The sequence below is a fragment of the Silurus aristotelis genome, assembly GCF_946808225.1.
Source record: "Silurus aristotelis genome assembly, chromosome: 5".
Classification (NCBI taxonomy): Eukaryota; Metazoa; Chordata; class Actinopteri; order Siluriformes; family Siluridae; genus Silurus; species Silurus aristotelis.
The window spans coordinates 3,619,682-3,647,514 of record NC_139578.1 but is presented as its reverse complement, the minus strand read 5'-3'; the positions used below and the strand labels follow the sequence as shown (position 1 = coordinate 3,647,514).

General features: G+C 38.5%; 1 protein-coding gene across 2 annotated transcripts in view; it reads left to right on the top strand.

The window, feature by feature from the left end:
* cdh24b (cadherin 24, type 2b) overlaps nucleotides 1-27,833 on the top strand; it is a 150,044-nt gene that overhangs the window by 38,831 nt on the left and 83,380 nt on the right. For both annotated transcript variants that reach the window (XM_083541609.1, XM_083541610.1), the window contains exon 2: nucleotides 23,582-25,374. In XM_083541609.1, the coding sequence (XP_083397735.1) occupies nucleotides 23,866-25,374 (1,509 nt within the window). In that variant the 5' untranslated portion in view covers nucleotides 23,582-23,865. The remainder of the gene's footprint in view (nucleotides 1-23,581; nucleotides 25,375-27,833) is intronic.

The window sequence follows — 27,833 nt, the reverse complement described above, 5'->3', positions numbered from 1 at the left end:
GTTTCCACACGGACGGTTTTAATCGCCGGAAGTGCGCATCATTGCGGATTTTGGTGCTAATTTGAAACTTGCCGCATCAGTAAAATAAATTTTTAGTGATTGGAAAAAAATAAATTAATAAATAAATAAATAATATATATATATATATATATATATATATATATATATAATTTTTTTTTCTTTTATATCTGAGTAAAGAATGGAGGTCATGAATAAATGTTTTGCGTTGAAGGTTTTAATTTCACCTCTTTTACATTTTTTTTTTTTTAGATTTGTAATAAATATGGTACACAAACAGAAATGCGCGCTGCATTAATCGCACGTTAACGAAATTAGTGGAGTTAAAATGAATAAATAAACTGGGACAACCCTGATATATAGGGTTTTATATATATATATATATATATATATATATATATATATATATATATATATATATATATATATATATATATATATAGTGTTGATTGTTCTTAAGTTGAGAAGAGTGAGAGGAACCCCTGAGATCGGTATACTAAGCGATAAATTATACATATTTTTTTTATATAAATGCAGTGAATGCTAAATCTACATTACAAAGATGTATATCATTATTTTACTTACCATAATGTTCACCAGGTGAAGCACTACTTTTGCGTTTTTCTGCCATGGTAAGAAATTAGCAAGCGCTACAATCACTAGCAAAAATCACAACAGACTGTACAAATACTGTACGGAACACGTCTTCTCACAACGAAGACTTTGTGCAGAAGAAAGAGGTATTGCTCTGGGTCCCACAGTGCATGCCTGCCAGGTGTTCTTGTTCTTCTCCCTCTGTTTGTGGCATTGTGAAATCCAAATAGGATCCTCTTCCACTCCTCCATAATGACATCATGGAGCTGCTGGAAACTTTTGTCAATATAATGTCTGTCTGTCTGTCTGTCTGTCTGTCTGTCTGTCTGTCTGTCTGTCTGCCTGCCTGCCTGCCTGTGTGTGTGTGTTAGACAAAAAGAAATGCACCTGCATCCGGGTGCATTGTGTATTCGTTTGGCGCACATGTTCATCAAAGAAAAGTCAACGTCTCTCTCTTAACAGTCAAAACAGACAAACAAACTGCAACAAAGCGAAGCACAAGGCTTTGTTTTAGCAGAAATGTTAAACAACAATTTGAGGACGTAGACGTAATAAAAGAGTCCCCCTTTCAAACACTTTTCGACTCGTACAGCTTCGAACTCCTTTGTTCTTATATTGTGCTTTGTAATATGTGATGTGACGTTTTTTTTTCTTTTTTTGGCTTTTCGCTGGATGGTGCCATTCTAGAGATCTGACAAAAAATAACAGAGCTGCATGAAAGACAGGTTAATAGGATCTGATTCTTTGGACCCAAGAGTACTGGATAAAGAGAGAGAGGGGAAAATAATTTGGAAAAAATTACCCATTTAAATATAAAGAAAAAAAGGGATTTTGGAATTACAGTGCTGTGCATAAGTATTCACACCCTTAAACCGTCCTACATTTTGTAGTCATGCAATCTAGAAATAAAAATGACATTTTTATTTTTACTCTTTTGGGGTGGGAACCATAATACTGTAATGAGAGGAAGAAACTCCCTACTGTACACTGAAGCATGCTGATGGGTGCACCCTTGGGTTAACCTTAGCCTCGCTGTTGTTCGCTGTACTTCCTTCTACATTCATTGTTCAACTTTATTTTCACTTGGTAGTAAAGTTGCCTAGGATGTGATAGAAGAGTTTCTGCAAGAGTGAAAGGGAAAGTTTTATAGGACTGTGGTGAGACCTGCAATGTTGTATGGTTTAGAGACAATGGCATTGAGTAAAAGACGGGAAGTGGAGCTGGAGGTAGCAAAACCTGAAGATGTTGAGGTTTTCGTTGGGAGCGACGACGATTGACAGGATTAGAAATGAGATTATCAGAGGGACACTGCATGTAAGATGTTTTGAAGACAAAGTGATGAAGGCGAGATTGAGATGGTTTGAACATGTGCAGAGGAGGGACATGGGGTATATCGGTAGGAGAATGCTGAGGATGGAGCCACCAGGAAGAAGGAAAAAAGGAAGACCAAGCAGAATGTTTATGGATGTGGTGAGGGAAGACATGCAGGTAGTTAGGTTGAAAGAGGCAGATGTAGAGGACAGGGGGGAATGGAGACGGATGATTCGCTGTGGTGCCCCCTAATGGGAGAACCCGAAAGAAGAAATTGTAAATTTGAAAGAATGCATAAGTATTCACCCCCCATCTCAAACACACACATTTAAAGGGGACATAATACACAGTTTCGCCCAATCTATAGAGTGGAATTACATACATCATATCGCTGAAGAGTCAGTACTTCGCTCAGATTCATAAAATAAATATACACTCTCCGAAAAAAGCCGAGCTCCAGGAGGCATGTCGAGGGTGGAGCTAAAGAGTTGTGAGCATGTGCAGCTTTTGTCATAGCGATCATCTGCGAGCTTTAAAAAAAAATAATAATAAAAACAGGAACAAAAACTTAAGTCTTATATAAACTGTCTAACAATCAAACCCAGATGTACATATTAGATCCAGAATCCGATTCCGAGTCGAAAATCGAACAGCAACAACAACAGAAGCAAAAAATGACTACAGCAGAACTTGTCAAATTAAGGAGATAACAAGGTTCTCCTTCCCTCATGTTCAAAAACTTACTTCTTCTGAGACTTTTTTGCTGAAGGCCTATTGAGCGCTGCCAAAAACTTTTGTAATCAAATGAAGGTGATCGGTGTGTTTTTTGCCCTCTCTTGGCTCCAAGAGAAACGCCCATATGGGGAATTTCACCCTTCATGGAAAGAAGTACAGCGAACAACAACGAGGCTACGGTTAACCCAAGGGTGCACCCATCAGCATGCTTCAGTGTACAGTAGGGAGTTTCTTCCTCTCATTACAGTATTTTGGTTCCCACCCCCAGAGAGTTAAAATTAAAATGTCATTTTCATTTCTAGATAGCATGACTACAAAATGTAGGATGGTTTATTGGTGTGAATACTTATGCACAGCACTGTAATTCCAAAATCCCTTTTTTTTTTTTCATTTCTTTATATTTAAAGGGGTAATTTTTTACACATTTTTTCAGGAGGGAGTGCATGTAGCACAGATATATTCTGTCATATGTCCAAATACTTTTTAAAAAACGTTGACCTTGTTTAGCATGAGAATCCGGCGCTTAGATTAGATGTCAGATAGCAGAATATTTGAACATAAATACATTTCTTGTTTCTGTCTACAGAGTTTACACCCAAATGCCAAAAGACTCACCCAAATGAACATCTTTGTAATATTCGTTTTAGCCTGTCGAAACTAATCTTGTGCAAAATGTATAAAAAATAAGAAAGGTTGAAGGTTTGGATAAATCCATTATTTAATAATAAATAGGAAGAATCTGTCACGACATCAACTCTAACTAAAGGAAGCATTCCACCGAAAGTTAACGCAAGAAGGGTTACTCTTTCGTCAAATAAGTAACTGATGTACGAGCATGCAATCAACGCGAAAAGCAAACAGAGACAACACAGACACGAAGTGTAAGAAAAAAGGACTGCAAAAGGGAGAAATGTGTGAACAGGTAAAGAGAGAATATCAGGACAATAGCGAGTTAGAAGGGAAAGGTGTGAGGGATTGATAAATGTGAAAACGCAAAACTAATTCTCACTTCACTCTGAGCTGATAGATTAAAGAAGCATACAAGATCGAGTGGGTTGAAAGAGAGAGAACGGGAGAGTGAGTAAGAGAGAGTGATGAAGTGATAACTTCTACTCTGTGCCACTGAGAGATCTTTGAATGGCTAATACCCTGAAGTAGGAGAGATGATAGCAGGGGATAAATGAGTGATAAAGTAATATAAGGATGGATAAATAAAAAAATGGGGGGAAGAAAGCAAATGCTGAGATTTTTGATGAAAGCCAAGTAGGTATTGTAGAAGTAATGCCTTTGTTGCTCAGCTTTTCCCCCCCGCCGTTTTAAAATAGTGCCTGTACAGGGTTACTTTGGGTACTTGGGGTATATACAATATCGAAAACCTGATTTACCAACCATATTGTTTTTTCCCAAAAATAGTTTGAAGGTACACAATTGTATAGGATGTCTTTGGATGTGGTAGCATGAAATTTGCCCTTCACTTGAGCTTCCCAAACCTGTTCCAGCATAACAATACCCCTGGGCACAAAACCAGATCCATGAAGATATGATTTCCATAGGTTGGAGTGGAAGATATCCTGCTATAAAGCTATGACCTCACCCCTAGTGGGATGAATTGGAACACTGAACACCCCAGGCTTTGTGACTTCCACCTACATCGATACCTGACTTCACAAAGGTGGCTGAATGAGTACAAATCTCCACAAAATCTTGTGAAACATCTTCCGAGAAGAGTGGAGGCTATTATAAGAGCAAATGGAGGCTCGGTTAATCGTCAAATGAGGATGTGTGCAGATGGAGAACAAGATCGATACAACAGAGTTTTATTGCTGAACTCGATACTTAGCCTTGGTTAGTTCGATGTTGTCAAGCCTGGTGCTTGGTTACTTTGTTTTGCTTCTTTTGTTTACTCGTACCAGCAGCATGTGTTTGAAATAGCTAAAAAAAAAGCCACTTGACTTATTTTCCGAACAAGTACGTTCTCTCATTTCAACTTTTGGCTGATTGAACTAAGCGCTTGTGAAATTCCAGAAACTCATTACTATATTAAAGCTGATTTGCTGTGGTTGCTTTGGAGGTCTCTGTCATCTCTGACATATCTTTAAAAAAAGAAATGGATCCAATGATTAAGTCTCTCCGAATGCAACGATGAAATAGTGTTCTTAGCGGACAAAAGGCAAAAAGTAGAAAGCTACGAGTCAAATTTCTGCATAGATAGTACCGCTTTAAAGACACTAAAACCTTCCCCAGTGCTTTCATGCCTTGAAGAATCACATACGGAATCTGATAAAAAAAAAAAAAAAAGAAGACTCGTGGTGCGATCTGTTCCTCAGCGGAAGATATGGTGGCGTCTTTTCTACTTACACGGTTACGGATGTGGGATTTGACTTTTTGGAAAGTCCTCCGAACTTTAAACTGCTTTATATTCCGCTGTCATGGCCTCCTACACTTGGTGCTCTACTTACTGCACTGCCATGCTGTTTTTTCCCCAGTACATTTAAATAACAACCAGCTACTGCTTGTCTACCTGAGGCGACTACTGCGTGCCCTTTACTCGCAGGTTTCGAGTCTTGCCTTTGCATCGTGACCTTGAGCAGCTGTCGAGATGGCAGGAGCAATGAGGGGGGTCAGGGACCACATGGAAATGAAGGGGGAACAGCAAGGAGGGACTGTCTTACCTCTTAGACATCTGTGAAACTGTCTGCCTTTTTTTGGACCCGATCCAGACCTTCTTTCGCTCTTGCGTGACCCCGCAACCACACCCTGGTCACACCTGGTCCCCGAAATACGGTGTCTAAAAAACAACTCGTCGGGTTAGTCAGGCTTCTGAAACACTACTGCTAATCTAGGACTGAAATACTGCTTTGAAAACCAGCCTTTCAAATACATCATCAGAATAAACTCTCCCTGACATAAAAACGGATTTGTCTTTTACGTAATGCAGCGAAGATCAAACTCGAGCCCCGAATGTGTACTGAATTCGAACTAATAAAAAGCCAAGCAACCAGTTTATTGAAGAATGCCCCATAGCACTTCCATAGAACATCAAGGAAATGTATTTCAATGTTTGTACAACGGAGAGCAAACCCAATATCTAAATTCGTACTCAAATAAGGGGTGCTGAAGAAATAAAAGCTGGCTAAATAAAACCAGGAAGCTGTTAGCTTGTCTCATGACACTGAACTAACTACATCTACTGTACCCCTGCTGGCTGGTATCTACCCTGGGGTGCAGTCCAAATTAATACCTCACAGTATAAATGCATGGAGAGCTCTTAATAACCAGATATAGTAACAAACTAATCAACAGCATCAGCTCAGCGAGGTTATACTGTGGCTTTATTACACTATTCAGGCAAAGGTTTGTGGATAATTTGAATCTAATAGAAACTTCCATTCTTCTGGGAAGATGTTCCAGATTTTGGAGTGTACTTGATCTGGGCTCATTCATCCAAAATGGTGTCAGGTACTGATGTAGATGATAGGTGTAAGTGTTAAATAGGGTGTTCAATGGGGTTGAGGTCACAGCAGGCCATTCAAACTCTTCCATTCTAACCCATTTAAACCATGTCTTCATGAAGCTGGCTTTGTGCACAGGGGCATTATTATGCTGGAACAGGGTTCGGTCTGTTATTTTAGGTGGAGGAAAAAGTGTAATGCTGCCACATCCAAAGAAATCCAATACAGTTGTGTGCATCCAACTTTGTGTAAACAGTTTGAGAAGGAACTACATATAGCTAAAAAAGTCTAACTAATAACGTTTTACTGCAAATTAAGTTTTAGGTCAAACATCAGAGGAGCATCATCCATATTTATGATGTGGTGCGGCCCGATTCAGTGGAAGCGCATCTGATTTAAAATAAAGAGTTTCATTGTTTCACCTGAACCCGTTCGGCAGTTTCATTGGTCTAATGTTATGGGGCTCAGTTTTTTGGCTTGAAGCTTGTGAAACCGGAAAAAACCCCAGGAAAAATCCATAAATTAGCCGCTTCGTTGTTTAAGCCTCGGGGTTCAAAGCGTGGGAAAAAAGTAGCGGCTTATAGTCCGGAAAATACGGTATCTATTCAAGCTGCAGTCTGTAGTTACACTATATAAGGAAAAGCCATATATGCTTCTTCCCCAAACTGTTCCCACAAACACATAACTGTATCAGATATCTTTGGATGTGGAAGCATGAAATTTTCCCTTTACTTAAACTAGGAGACCCAAACCTGTTCCAGCATGACAGTGGACAAATCCAGCTCCATGAACATATGCTTTAAATGCTTTGGAGTGGAGTTTGGAGTGCAGTCAGAATTTCATCCCCAGCTATAGAGCTCTGACCATGACCCTATTAAACACCTTTGGCATGAATGTGAACGCTGACTGCCCCCCAGGCCTCTCACCTTTGTGGATGAATCTCCACAAGCACAATCTAAAATCGAGAATATCTTCCCAGAAAAGTAAAGGATATTATAAGAGCGAATGGGGACAAAGAATGGAACGGGATGTTTAAGAAGTATCTGCAAATCTTAGCATGTCTAAACCCAAATACGACTATAAAATTGGGCCCGAAACTGTAATGAGGTTCTTTTTTTAGGAGGAAGAAAATAAATAGAATACAAATTGGACTATATTTAAGAGGAAAAGAAAAGAAAACATCATTCTTATATTAGTGGAATATTATTAGATGTACAAATCAGGCTAGTCAGCACCATGAGAGAGAGAGAGAGAGAGAGAGAGAGAGAGAGAGAGAGAGAGAGAGAGAGAGAGAGAGAAAATGGTAATGGGAAAAGAGCTCTGTGACTTGTGGGATTAAAAACCTGAAGCTTGAACGATGGCATATAACCATACTTATATAGTGGAACAACAACACCAACAAAATAAAACTTTTTCTGAGGGACTATCAGTGATCTCAGATTTAGGAAAAGCTTCCAGAAGATTCCAAATATATATGGACAAAAGTTTGTGGAAAACTGATGATAAGATTCGTATAAACATTCCATTTTACATTGTCATTAATAAGCTCCAGCTTCTGGGAAGATGTTCTAGATTTTGGATTGAGCTTGTGTGGATTTGTTCTCGTTCCACCACAAAGGTGTAGGTGAGGAGACCTGGGGTGCAGTCAGAATTTCAATTCATCCCAACAGTGTTCAAAAGGGTTGAGGTCAGCTTTATATAGGTGGTCCCTCAGTGTCTTCCATATATTCCAATCTCTATGGCTGGAAAAACCAGGCATCTCAGGCATCTACTTTTGTCCATATAGTGTATATGGACACCTTTCAATGAAGGCGATAATAATAATTAATGAAACAAAAGCAGTTGGCCATTTCAGCTCTTAAAACAGCAATTAACAAAGAAATATTGAAACGAAAAGAAATCGACAAACAGGAAAACGAATCAGAGTTAAGCGGAGGACGGTTTTATAGCCGTGCAGAGCGGTGGCTCAGCTTTTTTTTCTTCTACGAAAATGAATAATCCTTATTTATCGAGGAGAGCGGAAAATACAATGTAATGAGAGATAATAGAAGGCTTGGCTCGCCGAGGCATACTGCAAAACCAATGTAATTCAAAATTTGATGAAACCCAGAAAAACAATAGATAATGTTCTCTGTACCAGTTAACATTTAGTTTCAGTGTTAGTTTAGTTTATGCAATAGTTCGTTTAGTTTAGTTAGTAAGTTTTTAGTTTTGATTGTAGTTCTTTTGGTTTACACATTAGTTTAATTAGTTAGTTAGTTAGTTTTAAGTTTCAATTGTAGTTAATTTAGTTTACACATTAGTTAGTTTAGTTAGCTAGTTTTTAGTTTCAATTTTAGGTTCGTTTGGTTTATACATGAGTTAGTTTCGTTAGTTAGTTAGTTTTTAGTTTCAATTTTAGTTACTTTAGTTTACACATTAGTTAGTTTAGTCAGCTAGTTTTAGATTCAATTTTATTTAGTTTAGTTTACACATTAGTTAGTTTAGTTAGTTAGTTTTTAGTTTCAATTCTAGTTCATTTAGTTTACACATTAGTTAGTTTAGTTAGCTAGTTTTTAGTTTCAATTTTAGGTTCGTTTGGTTTATACATGAGTTAGTTTCGTTAGTTAGTTAGTTTTTAGTTTCAATTTTAGTTACTTTAGTTTACACATTAGTTAGTTTAGTCAGCTAGTTTTAGATTCAATTTTATTTAGTTTAGTTTACACATTAGTTAGTTTAGTTAGTTAGTTTTTAGTTTCAATTCTAGTTCATTTAGTTTACTTATTAATGGTTTTAGTTTAGTTAGTACATTCTGTGTTTTGATTGTAATTAATTCGGTTTACACATTAGTTAGTTTAGTTAGTTAGTTTTTAGTTTCTATTTTAGTTAGTTAAGTTTATGTATTAGTTACTTACCATTTAGTTTCAGTGTTAATTAGTATAGTTTATGCAATAATCAGTTTACTTAGTTTGATTTTAGTTTTGATTTTAGTTTGTTTAGTTTACACATTTGTTAGTTTAGTTAGCTAGTTTTTAGTTTCAATTTTAGTTATTTTATTTTATGTATTAGTTAGTTAGCATTTAGTTGCAGTGTTAATTAGTATAGTTTAATGTATTAATTAGTTTACATAGTTAGTTTTTAGTTTTAATTGTAGTTCATATAGTTTAAACATTAGTTTTTAGTTTCAATTTGTTTTTTTTGGTTTATACATTAGTTAGTTCAGTCAGCTAGTTTTTAAATTCAATTTTATTTAGTTTAGTTTACACATTAATTAGTTTAGTTAGTTAGTTTTGATTTTCACTTTTAGTTCATTTAGTTTGCTTATTAGTATTTTTTTTTGTAAGTTTTTAGTTTTGATTGTAGTTTTTTTAGTTTACACATTTGTTAGTTTAGTTAGTTCATTTTTTGTTTTAATTGTAGTTAGTTTAGTTTACACTAGTTAGTTTAGCTAGCTAATTTTTAGTTTAAATTTTAGTTAGTTAAGTTTATGTATTAGTTAGTTAGCATTTAGTTGCAGTGTTAATTAGTATAGTTTAATGTAATAATTAGTTTACATAGTTAGTTTTTAGTTTTAATTGTAGTTCATATAGTTTACACAGTAGTTTTTACTTTCAATTTAGTTTGTTTGGTTCACACATTAATTAGTTTAGTTAGTTAGTTTTGATTTTCACTTTTAGTTCATTTAGTTTGCTTATTAGTATTTTTTTTTGTAAGTTTTTAGTTTTGATTGTAGTTTGTTTGCTTTACACATTTGTTAGTTTAGTTATTTTCTAGTTTCAATTTTAGTTACTTTAGTTTATGTATGTTAGTTAGCATTTAGTTTCAGTGTTAATTAGTATAGTTTGCGCAATAATTAGTTTAGTTAGTTAGTTTTTAGTTTTGATTGTAGTTAGTTTAGTTTACACTAGTTAGTTTAGTTAGCTAGTTTCTAATTTCAACTTTTAGTTTATTTTATGTATTAGTTAGTTAGCATTTTTAAAATTAGTATAGTTTATGTAATAATTCGTTTAGTTAGTTAGTTTTTAGTTTTGATTGTAGTTTTTTTAGTTTACACATTTGTTAGTTTAGTTAGTTCATTTTTTGTTTTAATTGTAGTTAGTTTAGTTTACACTAGTTAGTTTAGCTAGCTAATTTTTAGTTTAAATTTTAGTTAGTTAAGTTTATGTATTAGTTAGTTAGCATTTAGTTGCAGTGTTAATTAGTATAGTTTAATGTAATAATTAGTTTACATAGTTAGTTTTTAGTTTTAATTGTAGTTCATATAGTTTACACAGTAGTTTTTACTTTCAATTTAGTTTGTTTGGTTTATACATTAGTTAGTTTAGTTAGTTAGTTTTCAGTTTAAATTTTAGTTACTTTAGTTTACACATTAGTTAGTTTAGTCAGCTAGTTTTTAAATTAAATTTTATTTAGTTTAGTTTACACATTAGTTAGTTTAGTTAGTTAGTTTTTATTTTCACTTTTATTTCATTTAGTTTGCTTATTAGTTTTTTTTTTTACTTTAGTTAGTATGTTTTTAGTTTTGATTGTAGTTTGTTGGTTTACACATAAGTTAGTTTAGTTAGTTATTTTCTAGTTTTAGTTTTAGTTGGTTTAGTTTATGTATGTTAGTAAGCATTATTTTCAGAGTTAATTAGTATAGTTTATGCACTAATTAGTTTAGTTAGTTTTTAGTTTTGATAGTAGTTTGCTTAGCTTACACATTTGTTAGTTTAGTTAGTTTGTTTTTTGTTTAAATTTTATGTTTACACATGAGTTAGTTTAGTTACTTATTTACTAGTTTTAATTTTAGTAAGTTTAGTTTACACATTAGTTTAGTTTATTTAGTTAGTTTAGTTTACGCATACTAGAAGTGTACAAGTTGACAGACAGAATCTTGCAGCCAGTCAGAAGAGAGAAATATAGAAGTGGATTACAGGGGCTACCTATTTTTCAGTTGTGGAGTAAGTTCTGGAGTTTGTGTTTTGTTTATGACCTTGTGATACTTATGATCAACTACACAATTGGTGGCTACTATGTAGGTGCATTTTTCTGCAAAAAAAAAGTAGTTTGCAAGGACATTTATCTACCAGAGAGGGTGAAAAGTATACATTTTACTGTTGCTTCTATGTAGTGTACATTATATAGACTAAAGTACTAGGACACCTGAATATTCCTGTCATATGTGGTTCTTTCTAAAATTCCAACCACAAAGTTTGAGGCAAACTATTGTATAGGACGTATTTAAACGTGTGAAATTTTCCCTTGAACTTAGGAGACCCAAAACTGTTCTAGCATGACAATGTCCCATGTAGAAATCCAGCTCCCTAAAGAGCTGATTTCTATTAGGTTTCTGTAGAGCTCTGACCTCAACCTTAATGAACACCTTTGGGATGAATTGGAACGCTGACTGCACCCTTCTTACCTTACATCAGTACCTGACTTTTCTAATGCACAAATCTCCACAAATCTTGCAGTGGAACATTTTTCCAGAAGAGTGGAGGTTATTATAACAGCAAATGGGGACTCAATGTGAAATGGGATAGGTTTTTATCACACTAGTTCTATCGATCCGAGAGTGTTTCAACATATGTTTTGTTATAATGAGTCTTGGCACTTAAGTAGCCTTTTGCTAACGTCTCCCAGCCCCACCCCGGCATATTTTTTGTAAAAATCTATTGAACGAAGCAGCCGAAACAAATTTGCCATCGATTCGGTTAGCCCATATGACACTCCAATCATTTCAGAGCCCTGCATCATATTACAGCCCTCACGCCGTGTGGCGGTCGAGTAAAACAAATAAGACCCTTCTGAAACACGACACATCAGACTGCCTTGAGGTGAACTGAAGCGCGTGCAGACGAGCAAGCCCATCGATCTGTGTCCGTTACACATGTCCTGTAGAAACAACCGCTGTCTTCCGCATCGGATAATAAAATGAGCATGTCGTTAAAACCGAGCGCTTTTAAAAAAGGAATTAAAAAACAATCGCGTGTCATTATTCTGTCTCGTTTACATCAGGGGGGGATTTCAGAGAAAGCTTTTAGAGGCTGGATATATTTAAGTTTCAGCCTTAACCTTATTCGGTCGTGGATTTGTTTCGGGGGGCTCGTGAAGAGGAAAATAAAAATAATTAAATAAATAACTCTAGCTTCGCTCTGCAGGTTCGTCCTTGAAAAGTAAAGCAGAAGATAAATACAGAGAGCGAAAGCGAGAACGATTGAAGCAGATATGCTTTTCTGACAGGTTTTGTACACGAACACATTTTCCTGTACTCATGATGCAACCTTGGTTCCGTTCATAAAGGTTAGCGTGTCATTATTAGCGGGTGAGACCAGAAACGTGCAGAATGTGGGCTGGTAAAGTTTAGTGCACGCACAAACACACACAATAGCAAATTGCACAAAGGGTATAGACTCCAGAATCTGGGGATCTTTTTTTGCAAAATGTCAGTTTTTTTTTTTTTTAAGGATCTGATGGCGTTTTGATGTCGAGAGCCACTGATGCAGAAAAAGAAAAAAGCCCCAGTAGATGGAGTATCAGGTGTAATTTCTGCAAATGTCTTTCACACTCTTGTCGCGTCCTCATAGGTGGCTCAGACGCCTATAAGACACTTACTTTGCCCTGGTAATTCCCTAAGCTTCACGTCTCAAGCCACTCATCGTCAAATATCCACTGTATAGACACAGGTTTTTATCCTACAATGAGCTCCTATTTATTCTTATAAAAACCCCTACTCTTCTGGGAAGATGTTCCACTAGATTTTGGAGTGTGTCTATACATCATATAGACAAAGTACTGGGACATCTGACTTTTCCAGCCATATTTTGGTATTTCCACCAAACTGTTCCCACAAAGTTGAAGGTTCACAAATGTATGTCTTTGGATGCTTTAGATATGGTTTTCATGGGTTTAGAGTGGCCTGCTATAGAGTTTTTACCTAAATCCTATTAAATACCTTTGGAATCAATTGGAACCATAAGCACACTCCAAAATCTAGTGGAACATCTTCTCTGAAGAGTGAAGGTAATTATAAGAGCAAATGGGGACGCCGTGTGGAATGGGATGTTCCAAGTACACACCTCCGAATCTTAGGGTCGGGTGTCGATAAACTTTTGCGTGTCTTGTCACCATTGTCAAACATTAGCATTCCATTCTCCAGCCACCTTTTATCGAACATTCGAGATGTAGACATCGTTTTTCTCTCAAATTGTCGCTGAACGGAGGCGTTAAATTATTCAAATAATTTCAGATATTCACCCCGGGCCGGTGTGACATGAACAAATTTCTTCGTACTGTACAAAAGTCTGTATTATAAACACCCTCTCTGTCATACCGTGTTTTGTTCTTGCTTCGTATGTCTACTTGAAATTTTTGCTTTTTCCTAATGGGACTTGCAAACCCTGGGAATCGTATCAGGTTCCAACATAAAAATTTCACCGCTTTACCCAAATCCCCACGGGACACAATCCTTGGCTCGACCCTAACTCTTTGAGCGTTTGCATTAAGGACTCGATGAGGTGAAGACGTGAAGAAGTCATTTCCGCGGCTGAGCTTTTCCGCTAGTCTCACAGCGGGGAGCGCCTGTCACTTTGTGTGGCTTTTTCGTTTCTTTGTGCATATTTGAAGAATGATTCGCTCTTTTTTCTTTTTCCCCTCTGAGCATGCCGTTAAAGAATTGAGAGTCGGCTTCCTCCTCTCCCACTTCTTTGGTCTGGGGCGGCCTTCCCCCGGAGCATCCCTGGCAGGGAAGGGAAAAGAACGCCAGCCGAAGGTTTATTTACACATCAGTGTCAAGCGTGGGAGAAAGCTACCTTGAATGATAATGCGTAGCTCTCTTTTTATCTATGAAATGTATTGTAGGTTTTGTAAGATTGCTGGTTGAATATATGTTTTTATATAAGTGTACATTAGGAGTGTAGCACAATAACACTTTCTGTATTGTATTGGTGCTGAACCCATATATGGACATTGTTTTAAACTAGAATCCATCAGTGGCGGGCCGTCAGGACCAGCAAGGCCAGAATCAGAATCAATGGTTTTATCTTTTTGTCCTTGAATATACAGTGAGGAAAATAAGTATTTGAACACCCTGCTATTTTGCAAGTTCTCCCACTTAGTAATCATGAAGGGGTCTGAAATTGTCATCGTAGGTGCATGTCCACTGTGAGAGACATAATCTAAAAAAAAATCCAGAAATCACAATGTATGATTTTTTAACTATTTATTTGTATGATACAGCTACAAATAAGTATTTGAACACCTGAGAAAGTCAATGTTAATATTTGGTACAGTAGCCTTTGTTTGCAATTACAGAGGTCAAACGTTTCCTGTAGTTTTTCACCAGGTTTGCACACACTGCAGGAGGGATTTTGTCCTACAGATCTTCTCTAGATCAGTCAGGTTTCTGGCCTGTCGCTGAGAAACACGGAGTTTGAGCTCCCTCCAAAGATTCTCTATTGGGTTTAGGTCTGGAGACTGGCTAGGCCATGCCAGAACCTTGATATGCTTCTTACAGAGCCACTCCTTGGTTATCCTGGCTGTGTGCTTCGGGTCATTGTCATGTTGGAAGACCCAGCCTCGACCCATCTTCAATGCTCTAACTGAGGTAAAGGAGGTTGTTCCCCAAAATCTCGCAATACATGGCCCCGGTCATCCCTCTTCCTAATACAGTGCAGTCGCCCTGTCCCATGTGCAGAAAAACACCCCCAAAGCATGATGCTACCACCCCCCCCCCATGCTTCACAGTAGGGATGGTGTTCTTGGGATGGTACTCATCATTCTTCTTCCTCCAAACACCTTTAGTGGAATTATGACCCAAAAGTTATATTTTGTTCACCACATGACTTTCTCCCATGACTCCTCTGGATCAATCAAATGGTCATTGGCAAACTTAAGACGTGCCTGGACATGTGCTGGTTTAAGCAGGGGAACCTTCCGTGCCATGCATTATTTCAAACCATGACGTCTTAGTGTATTACCAACAGTAACCTTGGAAACGGTGGTCCCAGCTCTTTTCAGGTCATTGACCAGCTCCTCCCGTGTAGTTCTGGGCTGATTTCTCACCTTTCTTAGGATCATTGAGACCCCACAAGGTAAGATCTTGCATGGAGCCCCAGTCCGAGGGCGATTGACAGTCATGTTTAGCTTCTTCCATTTTCTAATGATTGCTCCAACAGTGGACCTTTTTTCACCAAGCTGCTTGGCAATTTCCCCGTAGCCCTTTCCAGCTTTGTGGAGGTGTACAATTTTGTCTCTAGTGTCTTTGGACAGCTCTTTGGTCTTGGCCATGTTAGTAGTTGGATTCTTACTGATTATATGGGGTGGACAGGTGTCTTTATGCAGATAACGACCTCAAACAGGTGCATCTAATTTAGGATAATAAATGTAGTGGAGGTGGACATTTTAAAGGCAGACTAACAGGTCTTTGAGGGTCAAAATTCTAGCTGATAGACAGGTGTTCAAATACTTATTTGCAGCTGTATCATACAAATAAATAGTTAAAAAATCATATATTGTGATTTCTGGATTTTTTTTTTTAGATTATGTCTCTTACAGTGGACATGCACCTACGTTGACAATTTCAGACCCCTCCATGATTTCTAAGTGGGAGAACTTGCAAAATAGCAGGGTGTTCAAATACTTATTTTACTCACTGTATGTTTAATTATTCCCAATAGTCTCTTCTCTTAATTTCATAGCGTTTCTTTCGAAAATGTTCGGATTTATTTTTGATTATCCATTCAGAGTTCAGCTGTCATGCATCCTATTGATTCACGTCTATGTTGTCTGAAGCTGTTTAACCAACCAAATTGCGACTTGCTCACTCTAAGACCCTCTAGATCAGCGGTCCGGAACCTTTTTTGCGCCACGGACCGGTTTAATGTCGGACAATATTTTCACGGACCAGCCTTCACGGATGTGGCAGAAAAATGCAAAAACTGGTATTTTTTAAATATAATAATAAACGTGAATCCACTGTGGTGTTTTTTTGTTTATTTATCTCGCTTGGGGGTTTGAATTTAGCGGTAATGTATTATGTGTTAGCAGCCAGAGCAGCCCCTTTAAGAAGGTAGCGGGTGGAGGTAAGACATGTGACGGAGGGAAGCATCATGACATGCATCAAGAGTGAGTCATAGACAGATGTGGCGTAGAGAATCCAGTAATCTTCCAAAATAAAACATCGTTCAGAATCAGATAATAAATAAAATAATGTAAGTTATGTATTCTTTCTGTGCGGCCCAGGGATTGGGGACCACTGCCCCCAATGGTCGAAGAGCGCACTAGTCAGAGCTCGCAACCCAAGTCTGTAGCACAAGCTCAAATATATTTATGTAAATTTAATCAATTTTTTTAAACTCCATAATATCTGATTGAGGAAAAGAAATCGATTTGGACGCAGATACACTCACAAGGACATTCACAAGACGGATTTTCCAAGTAAAGCCGGTCTTTGTGAGAAAAGGTCAGCCGAAAAAGTTAAAAAGAGTTATTACTTTTTTTTTCTAAACCATTTATACTTTTTTTGTGTTTTCTTTCTCTTAGAATTTCCACAATTTGCCTTTGTTTCAAATTCCCAGGAAAACAATAATGCATGCAAAAAAATGCATGGGGGACTTGTTATGAGGTTATCGATGCTTGCGTTAGGGATGATGTATGTGAGTGGTGCAGCTGTGGCTACAGTGAAAGGAGACTTGTTGAATTGTGTTATTTGGGTTTCTTGCAATAGTCATGGCTTTGTATGAGATACCTCTCTGTGGTGCAGCGCTCTGTTATACCACATTCCTTTATTATATTGATGGTTCCTTTAGCTGTTGTGTTATAATAACAGTTGATTAATTTAGGTAGGACACCTCTGAAGGCCTTATCATTGCATCCCAGTGACACGAATCTTTCAATCCTGATTACGGTTCTGTAAATCCTGCAAAATGATTACAGCAGTGATGTTTTTTAATTGGATCTTTTGAATAAGTCATAGTTGCATTCACTCAATACATTTAATTAAAAAAAAAGGCCAAGTTTTTAAGAGACAAATTGGAGAAGTATGATTTATTGAAATTTGCATGTTCAATCCACAAAGTGAAGGTCTATTAAATTCATTCGAATTTCATTTCAGGTACTTTGAATAGAGCAGTCACACATACATTAAAGCTAAATCCATCCGTCCGTCATTTTTACACATACCTGCATAGCACTTTGACTGTACACTTTCCTATGAAGGTATGGTTTCCATCAATTGAAGTAGAACCTGCTTTAGAGCTCTAAACTCAACCCTACTGAACACCTTTGGGATTAATTGGAACACCCTAAGCCTCCTTACCTTCACCTACATCAGTACCTGAATTTGCCTTGTGGCTGAATGAGCCCAACTCTCCACAAGCACACTATAAAATCTAGAACTTCTAGAAAATCTAAAAAAAATCTAACATCTTCCCAGAAGAGTGGACCATATTATGAGAGAAAATGGGGACTAAATGTGGATCGAGGATGTTCAGAAATGCACAAACCATTTTATGGTTACGTGTCCACAAACTTGTCCGTATAGAGTAACCCATCAGATCTCTGAATCAATCCATTATAATATAACGTATTCATATTTAGTTCCATCCTTAATGTTTCTAATGCGGCAGGTCTATACGTTTGCCTGAATACACATTCACAGCTCTTTCTCGGCTTCGGGTTAAGAGTTAACCGCAGCGAAATGCCACGCTTGAAATCAACTCCGGACCGTTTATCTGCTCGCACGGAAGTGAAATAATCAGCGGAATAACCTGGCCGTGTAAGAGCTGAGCAGACAATTACTTTTGGTCACTTAAAAAGAAAAAAGGAAGAAAAAAGAGAAGGACCACTTATAAAAGAGTGTGCTATATTTGCTACATGTTAAAACCTTCGAATTAAAGGTAAAAGTTCATATTGGCTGTTATCTCCAGTATACTGCCATAGACAGTGAAGATTTTCAGTGAGCGCTCCAATTTGCCCTAAAGGTGATCATTAGAATTGGGGTCCTAGCTCTACAGAGGCTACTCAAGATCTTTCAGATCTACCAACCAATTCAATTCAGTTTTATTTGTATAGCGCTTTTATCAATATATATTGTGTAAAGCAGCTTTACAGAAATAAACACATTACAAATATAAATTCGATATAAATCCCTATACGTTCGTTCCTAACGTGTAAACCAGAGGCGACATTGGAAATTGAAACAAATTCCTGACATGGTGTGAGGAAGAAACCTTGAGAGAAACCACACTCAAAATGGGAACCCACCCTGTCCATTCATTATGGTTCTATCAATTTTCAACTTATCATTCGTTCACTGATGGAGACTCGAGTGTAAAACTGTTCATGGTGATTGTAATCTCATTGTTACAGACTGTTTATACACTGATCAGCCATAACATTATGACCACCTGTCTAATATTGTGTTGGATCCCTCTTTTGCTGCCAAAACAGTTCTGACCCTACAGGAGCTTGTCTGTTGGATCGGACCACATGGACCAGCCTTTGTTCCCTACGTGCAACATCCATGTCACCGGTTCACCACTGTTTCTTCCTTGGAGCATTGACCACCGCAGGGCTGACCCAGTCGTTATAATTTTTTCAGACTCATTCAAATCCTTACACCCATTTTTCCTGCTTCTAACACGTCAAATTTGAGGATAAAACGTTCGCTTGCTGCCTAATAAATATGTCCACCTACTAACAGGTGCCATGATGAAGAGATAATCAGTGTTATTTACTTCATGGGTCATAATGTTATAACGTCATAAGTTTGCGAACAAGTTTAGACCTCCTAGTTCATTGAAAGGAAAGAAATTCATGCTACCACACCCAGAGATATCCTATACAACTGCGTGGGTTTGAGAACGGTTCGAGGATGAAGCACATATGCCTGGAAAAAACCTGAAAACGTCAATACTTTTGTCCGTATAATGTAAATAGTCTTTTTATTGGAATGCTGGAATGGAACATCAGGGGGTCGGGAGGAGAGTGGGACAGCGGGAACGGGCGAAACGGCGATCCGTAATTAAAATTTGCAGTCTCGTTAAGTTGGTGACAGCCTTCACTGCACTCCGGATCGATGGCAAGGATACGGCCTCCAATACTAATGAAGCGGGAGATCGTTCGAAATTTTCAGGGGGCTCAGGGAAAGAGAGGGGAAAAAAAAAATTAATTAAGATATTTATGGCTCCAATTAATCAGTTCACTGAGATGCTCGAGATGTCCGGAGGGCGTCAGAGGAAGCTGTGGAAGGCAGTCGGCAAAATGTTCTCAAGCAGTCTAGAGTTACATATCAGTTAAAAACAGAAGCCTATCGGTAATAGCAGTACTTTCCTAACCACATGCTGCCATACAGGCGCACACCTACAGACCTGCACGTTTATTTACCTGCCTCAGGAGAATCATACGCTGAAAGGAGTGTCACTCATTCGCTTACACACTCACACACACAAACCTGGGCACGGTTCGGTCGCCATGACAGCATCAATATGCTGCTGGCTCAGTGTTCCAGCTCCAACCAGTTAACCAGGTGTCCTTGTCAGCCGAACAGCCATCAACCAGCAAATTCTGCCAATAACATGGGCATGGATTGAACTACTAATCGTCATCGTGCTCTAATAAGTGCCCCGAAGCGCCTTCGTCTGCGCCCCCGGCGACCGTTTTACCCTTTTGCATGTCATTCAAACAACCGAGTACATATCCTCGGAAAGAAAATCCAGTCCTGATGTATATTTTTTTGTCTCTCCTCGTGGTCAAACACAATAACATGTTCTGTTTGATTTTCTGAAATCCATGCATTAATCTTTTGGAAAAAAATAAATAAATACACGACTTCGAGTTTAGCTCTGGCCTCGACGCGGGCGCTAGGCAAGCCGTCAATGTCACCAGAGCGGCTGAGAAGATGCTGGTTGATTGAAGCGCGAGACGAAATGCGGAGGGAGAGAGAAACAAAGATAGAGAATGAAAGAGGTTAGGGCAGGAGCATGATTGACACGAGGTAGCCGTGGCCGGGAGATGGGAGACAAGATCTAGGACTGCATACTTAAACAATACAGAGAGAGAACGACGGGGACAGAATGGATGATGGCGAGACACGGAGGGACAGGTGGTGAGTGGGTGAGGTGGTGAGAAAGCGAATTTAAGAGGAAGGGAATGATGCGAAAGGCTTTTTTTTTTCCGTCTTCGAAATGTGAGATTGAGAATGAACGTTGGAAAAATGTGTTTGAACATGCAAGGGAGCGAGAAATAAGGGGTAGGGGGGGAAGGAAGAGGAGGAGGATGAGGAGAAAGGGTGAAGGCAGATCTCGAGGGAAAGCTTAGATCTCAGTCATGGCTCGGCGGACGCCTTGACAGGGTCTCACCGCAAGTCCTCGAGTGTCATACAGCACAACAGACGACACAACACCCAGTGGAACACGGTACAAACATACCCCAGAGCGCAGCGCATTTGGTCGAGAACGTATCCCCCCTCTCTCTCATAAACCTTTCATTTGCTTTCATTACATTATAAGGCTGTTTTGCTCGCAAATTATTTCCACCGACGCCATGCCATTTCCTTTCGGCGACGCCACCATGGTATGTCTTAAATATTTTACCTGATATATTACCCTGGCCTTTAAACACCAGCAATACCGATAAATACTGTTATCACGTCTGGGCTTTTACGTATGACTGACAGCTTGAAAATGAAACTATTAGGTCGCGTCGATGGCATAACAAGTACGATGTGGAAGGAATGATTATAAAACAACACATGCATGTTTAAAAGGATAGACATTTACCACATTTCTTTTTGGGTTTTTTTTTTCAAATGCTTTAATACAGTCGCACCATCGACTTCGCACCATCCAACCCTTTTTTTGAAACAAACCAAAACATGCAACAGACAATTGAACTGCTTTTATTAGTTTTTTTCTGCTTAGATTGGAGGACATTTAATCAACTAGAAGTAATTTGGCATTAAGGAAAAGAAAATAATCTTGGAAGATTTCAAAAATGTGCATCGGATACAAGTTTGCATCCTTTTTTAACATATTTACATCAGTAAAAAAATATAAAGTTGATGCGCTATACTTGATTTCGGAAGTTAAAAATGTATTTCTGACCAATTTTTTTACGTAGATTGATTTCTCTTTCTTTCAGCACCACCACTGACACATTAATATGACATATTACAACACTACAGAGACCAAGGCGTGTCTTGAGAGACACCTAAACTGTAGATTAACATGGTAGAGGTAGAGCTGCATCTTCCCGGAGACCGAACAGCAAAAGAACGTCTGCTTTTATTTAATCTTTTTTCTTTTGTTTGTGAAAGGGCCATGTGTTAAAAGTCAGAAGGCACCCTAAGTAAATTGATGATTATTGGGGGAATTGTATCACATGACATAGGCAGCTGCTTCATATGTATCTTTAATGTATTGTATCTTTGGCTATGCCTTGAGATGCGAATCGCATCGATGTCACTTATGGACATCCCCAGTATCCAGATCTCTCCTGGATCTGTCCTAACACCAGTATACTTCAATTCTGGTTGGGTAGGTGTAACAGTGTCTATACTTCTTGAGATGTGAGAAGTTTATCCGTGCTTGAAATGTGCCCTGAATTGTGGTATGGCAGCGTCATGATGTGTGAAAAGATAGGAACCCTGCGAAGGGTTGTAAAAACCACTCAACACATCATTGGCACCCAGCTACCTGTCATTGCACACCTTCACCACTGTAGATGTCCAAGAAATTTAAAGATGGATTTAAACTGTAATTAATATCAAAAATCTGCTACAATCGCTCAGGATCACAAGTTGCATGCACAGTTTTGCATTTAAGCACCATTCACTGCACAACCCAACAATAATAGAACTGTAATGAATGGACATTAGATGCCACCCAAATGTTCCCTTTTGAATCTGGTTCCTCTCAAGGTTTCTTGTGCCATCTCAGAGTTTATCTTTGCACAGTCACTACTCACTCGCTCATTAACTTAAAGGCACTAAACTTATACATTTTTTTTTTTTACAACTTTATGATGTATCTGAGATCTAACCGCTGCTTTGAGACAATGTCATCAGGAAATTTTCCCATCATGCTTACAAATTGTTCAACCTCATTTTAATTGGATTTAGCTTTATTGACATTGCACAAAACGAAATACAGTAGTTTTTGCATATCTCAGCTTGTCAGGAAGTAGATAGGGTTAAGTGGCTTGCTCAAGGGCCCAACAGTGGAAGCTTTGACGGTTATGATCGCCTGACCCTATGATCAGTAACCCAGAGCCTTAACCACTGGAACACAACTGCCCTGTTTACATTTTACATTTACATTTTACGGCATTTGGTGGATCATTATCCAGAGCAACTTTCAATGATCTCATCCATACAACTGAGTATTAAAGGCCTTGCTTAGTTAAGGGTCTTGCTCAAGGACCCAGCAGTGGAAGCTTAGTGGTGCTGGGATTTAAAGTCATGACCTTCTGATCAGAAGTCCAACATGAGCATCAACTGAGCTACTCCTTCCATGACATCCTGCTATCCAGAAACAGATACAAAACCATTTACACCATTTTCAGGGCCGTTTTTTTCTAAACAACCATCACCTACACCAGCGGTCCCCAACCTTTTTTGCGCCTGACTTACACCACTTGGACAATAAGGTCTCACTGACACGTTAGACATATACCATTCTGTTCCACTCTGTACATTCTACATGTGTATGTATATAGTTTATAATATATATCTGTACAATATTTGTATATACACTGTGTATCATCTCGTATGAACCCTACAATGTATAATGTATGCATATCTCACATATCTCTGACATACATATTGTACATAGTTTCATAAATGAATGTAAGCTATCGAGTTTTAGTTTAATGAAAATGTCTTTCCTGATTGTGATCTATCCAATGTGGCAACATCCAGCCCTATTTCATCCATGCTACTTTTCACCTTCAAACCGTATACACCTGAAGCCGTGTAAAACAGCCTCGAGCGCTCTTGCCGTTACTGCCGGGAATACCTAATTAATGCACAATTTATTATCCCTGCAACATTAACACTGTAAAAGATACACGGAACGGGCAGGACGAAACAATGACGCTTTCAAGACTTACCGAACCCCCCAAAGCTTATCTCCAGTGAGTTACTGTGAAATTAGTAAGCAAGATGAAGCATAGGCTCACATACATATACACACACACACACACACACATATACATATATATATATATATATATACATATATATATATATATATATATATATATATATATATATATATATATATATATATATATATATATATATATATATATGCGCCATAGTAACAGCGTGCCATTGCTGATTAAGATAAGTCGGCGAGTTTGATAACTTCAGTGTGCTGTGATTGTTCCAAAGTTAATGAATTGGCCTGTCAGCTTCCGTGTTCGACTCCCCTCGCTGTGTCAATCCACGTTTAATTAACGTAGCGACGTGATTAAAGTTTTAACGTAATTATCTTTATCTTTCCACTCAGGGCGATCAAGCCTCCATGGGAAAGTGAGTGAAGAATTTTTTGTTGTTGTTGTCAGAAGAAGGAGATACTGTGGAAGGAAAGGAAAAAAACTGACTGACTGACACCTGCCCTCCAGCCCTGGTGAAGAACAGCTAATGGAGGAGTAAAGACCGGGTGTACAAGCTACAAGGTACAAGGGGAGAAATCAAGGTGCTCTTGAAAGAATGAAGACAACCAGAAAACAAGCCTACCCTTTTATTACCTGTGGTTTAAATTAATAAAGCACAATTTAGCGATCACTCAACATGCGAAGATTTCTGCTCCTGGTGTCTCTCTGCCTATGGGAGGGACTTGTAAGGGCAGAGCCAGTCCCAAAAGTCGTTAGAAGGAGAGGACTCCAGAGTCCAGGTCACTCGCAGTTGTATGGGGTGACCAATCAATGGGACCAACCAAGTTTGGACAAGAACGGAGTGCCATTGGTTAGGCTTAAGGAACTACTTAGTGCTGGCAAACTGGACGATGAGTTCATTGGCCACGCAAAAGCCAAGCAAAGCAATGAACCGCTGTCCGTCTCAAACCAGGAAGAACTGCATGACTTTAATGCTAAACAGCCTAAGCAGGAAAATGAAGACGCAACAAAAATGGACTCTAGGGTACTTAAAGCAGCTGATAGCACCAGAGATTTGCTTGAGAATCGAAGGATTAAGAATAACACTAAAAACAGTGAAATCCCAAAACGAGGACGAGTTGATAAAGGAATTCCAACGGACAACAAAATAGACTCTGGTTTGCACTTCAACAGAACCAGATACAAAATGCTGCCGAGATTTAGAGCGAGGCCAAGCCCTGGGCTTCTTAATAATGCCATAGGTCCAAAGGGAATGATATTGGATTCGCCACATAAATTAAACCTGACAGGAAACTTTGGTGTATTAAAACTGATTTCTAAGGACAACCTTGTGCGGATTGTAAATTCCCAACTCCAGAATGGTCTGACCTTTCAGAATAAGATTAGTCACAGTAGGAAGAGAGATTTGATTGATATCAATCACGGGCAAATGGAGGAACCGAAAACAAGGAGACAAGACAGTTCCGCGACTCCGAATGTATATGAATTGGATAGTCAAAACAAGACTTCCAGACTAGCTGTCGAGACCCAGTCAAGCACCATTCCAAATCCAAATGTCAGTCCAGTTCAAATTTTTCGAAGGCCAGTTATTGATCTCAATCCAAATGTAAAAGATGAAGAGAAAAAGACAGAGGCCGAGTCTATAGCTAGCGCAAAAAGCAAACACCACTTAACTCTCCTGGCATCAACACCCCGAAGTGAACTCATGGCCGACATAGAGGCCAATTCTTTTACCAGTCGCACCAACAACTCTGGGATTGTGCATGAAGGAACATCACATGCGCCCTCTGAGGCCGTCTCAGATAAGAGCTACTTTCTCGACTCACAAACTCAGACAACTGCCAAAGAGGAGTCAGGTCAAAAATGGTATGCTCTAGGAATAGAATTTAATGTCACCCAGGAACCGAAAGTTTCCGATTTTGTTGAAGACAGTCACATTCTGAAACTGCGCCCGAATCCAGATGGTGTAGGAAAGGACAAGGGGGAAGTTTGGGAGCCATCGCTTGCCTGGCCTCTGCATGGTGGTCATGGCCTCGTATTTCAGGAGATGGAGGAAGATGTGGGTAAAGGTTGGAGTAAAAAAGAAAGCGATAGGTCTCGATCACGAAGCAGACGGAGTTGGATCTGGAACCAGTTTTTTGTTATCGAGGAGTATTCCGGGCCTGAGCCTGTTCTAATCGGAAGGGTAAGTGAAAAAAACCCTTTCATGTTGTATATTATTCTAAGCAGGCCTCTTGACAATTTTGTTAATGATTAAATATTAACTACAATTACCTGGTGACTTTTAACGAACCACTGATTTCCGACACATCTGGATAACTGAATTACTATAAATGACTTAAAATTAAATAATTACACAGCAAGGCATTGAAAGGTTGCCCCATTCGGCGATGCCTATGTGGGATAACAAATTTATATTCAACTTTCATTGCTTTGTAACCGATCTCCCATTGAGGGCTCTGATTAATCTCTTTTAGAGCAGTGTTAATGCCATTAGACCGATTAATCCAGCCATTTTTTTTCTGTCAATCTTTGTCAATTTGAGTCTCAGCAGAGGCCAACCCCAGCAGGTTGGAAAATAATATTATAATCAGTCCATTAATTTAGAACTCTGATTCAGTGCTCTTTAAAACTACAGTGTACATGGCGATGAACTATTAAAATTGGACCTCCGGCAGACAATCAAGGGCACGGGAGGTGGGGGGTCGGGCAGGAAAACACAGTGCAGGAAGCCATCATTTCTCTGGGTCCTATCTTAGATGACTCATGCCTAAATGTTCTGAGGTGCTGATTTTCCCGAGACAGACTGGAGCTTAAGGAGTGCAGGGAACTGAAGCTGTTATGACGAGAAAAAAAAAAGTATATCATGAATCGGTTGAATTGGCTAGCTGATTAGAGAATTTGCTTAGCCTTGAGAAACCAATTGAGCATGATGTTGCGTGTTTGCCCGAGGCACCCATACGGCGTTTCCTGATTGGAAAAACAAACCTGCGCATTCGTTTTAACTTTTTTTGGGGTTTTTTTGTGCATGTTGCTCCTGCAGTTGCTTAATGGAATCCCTGTAGTGCTAATACTCCCACATATCCACCTGAGTTTAATGGCTTCGGACAGACTGTTTCAAGAAATACAGGCAGAGCACCATCAGGAATTAGTGGACAGTGGAAAAGAGTGAGAGGATGCATGCTGAGTGGTTATTGTGGAGTGGGGCTTATTGACAATATTGACTATGTTTGTTTCGCTGGATTTCCAAAGTCATGTTTCAGCCTCTATCATTGAAGAGCATGAATTAACTTTTATAATATATCTGCCCTCATCTGCTTCCCCTCAAGCTCACCCTCTTGGGTGGTAGTTGGTAGCTTGCCACAAAATCGAGCAATTTAAGCCTGCTTCAACTTCTCTTGAGTGCTGTTTTAGTGTGTGTTGTGAATTTCATTTATTAACTATCATAGCTGCTTCGAGGTTCAGGCGTTAACCACACACTACCTGCCCATGAATTCCCTAACGCCTACATTTACTCTCCTTGCCAGAAATAAATGAAGGATACAAGAAGTCTGTAGAGAGCTGGAAAGGTCAAAAACAGGTCAGATGTTCCCATTTATTGGGAATATGAAAAAACATGGTTGGGAAACGTCCCAAGAATTCCAAGAATGCCAATGAGCTTTGAACACATTGTCAAAATATATATTCTGAGCATCCCCCCTTTCTACCTCATTTGCACTGGTGTCTTTATTGGTAGAGACAAGTTCCCATTCTTACAAGTGTCTTACAATCGCTTTTTATAAAGTTCCTCAGAATGAATGATGGATGCCCTGTCGAAAAAAGTGAACCCAGGCATGGCAGTTAAACTCCCGGTTTCTTTTTTTTTCTGGTTCACTGCTTAACTAAGTGTTCTAAGTGAAAATATCAAATTCTTTATGATATGAAAAACAATCTGACTCCTTTTTTGACAGACTTGTACATTAAATTCGATAATTGCCAACACAAAAAAATACAAATTCCAAAACTTTGTGAGCGTCTACAATCTCATTTGTGCTTTGTTCAACTACAGATGGCTATACAACTATTTGTAATCGCAAAAAGTGGTGGGACAAACCCTATAATATAAAAGAAATTGGTAAGAAAATGTCCCAAGAGTCCCAAGAGCATCGTTTAACTATACTGTACCAATATATACCAATGACACTCAGTTATGCGTCTTGAACTATTCCATGCATTGTAGAGTGTGAGCTTTTACTTATAATGGTATGTGGAAAAATATACCTGAGCAGCACCCAAAATCCTTGCTCCCAACCCCTTAAAATCTGCAGTATTTTCAAATGCTTTTGAACTTGAAATTGACGCTTGCTATTATTAAGTTCTTTATAATAAATGATGAAATAAGTGCAGACATACATGAAATCTAAACTCCTCAGATTTGTGAAGTGTTTCTGGTTGACCTGTTTACTGTGTTTTATGCTTTGAGCAAATATCAATCCCTTTCGGATGCTATAGGATATTTTTTCTAAAACTTAAATGCGTGCTTTACATTGTACGATTTTGGGAGGTCTAAGATGAAAGATCACAATATGAAAGAATTGTGGTGATTTCTCTGGTTGCGGTTTTTGACTGATATCCACCCATTTCTTCTTTTACCTGTCTGTCCGT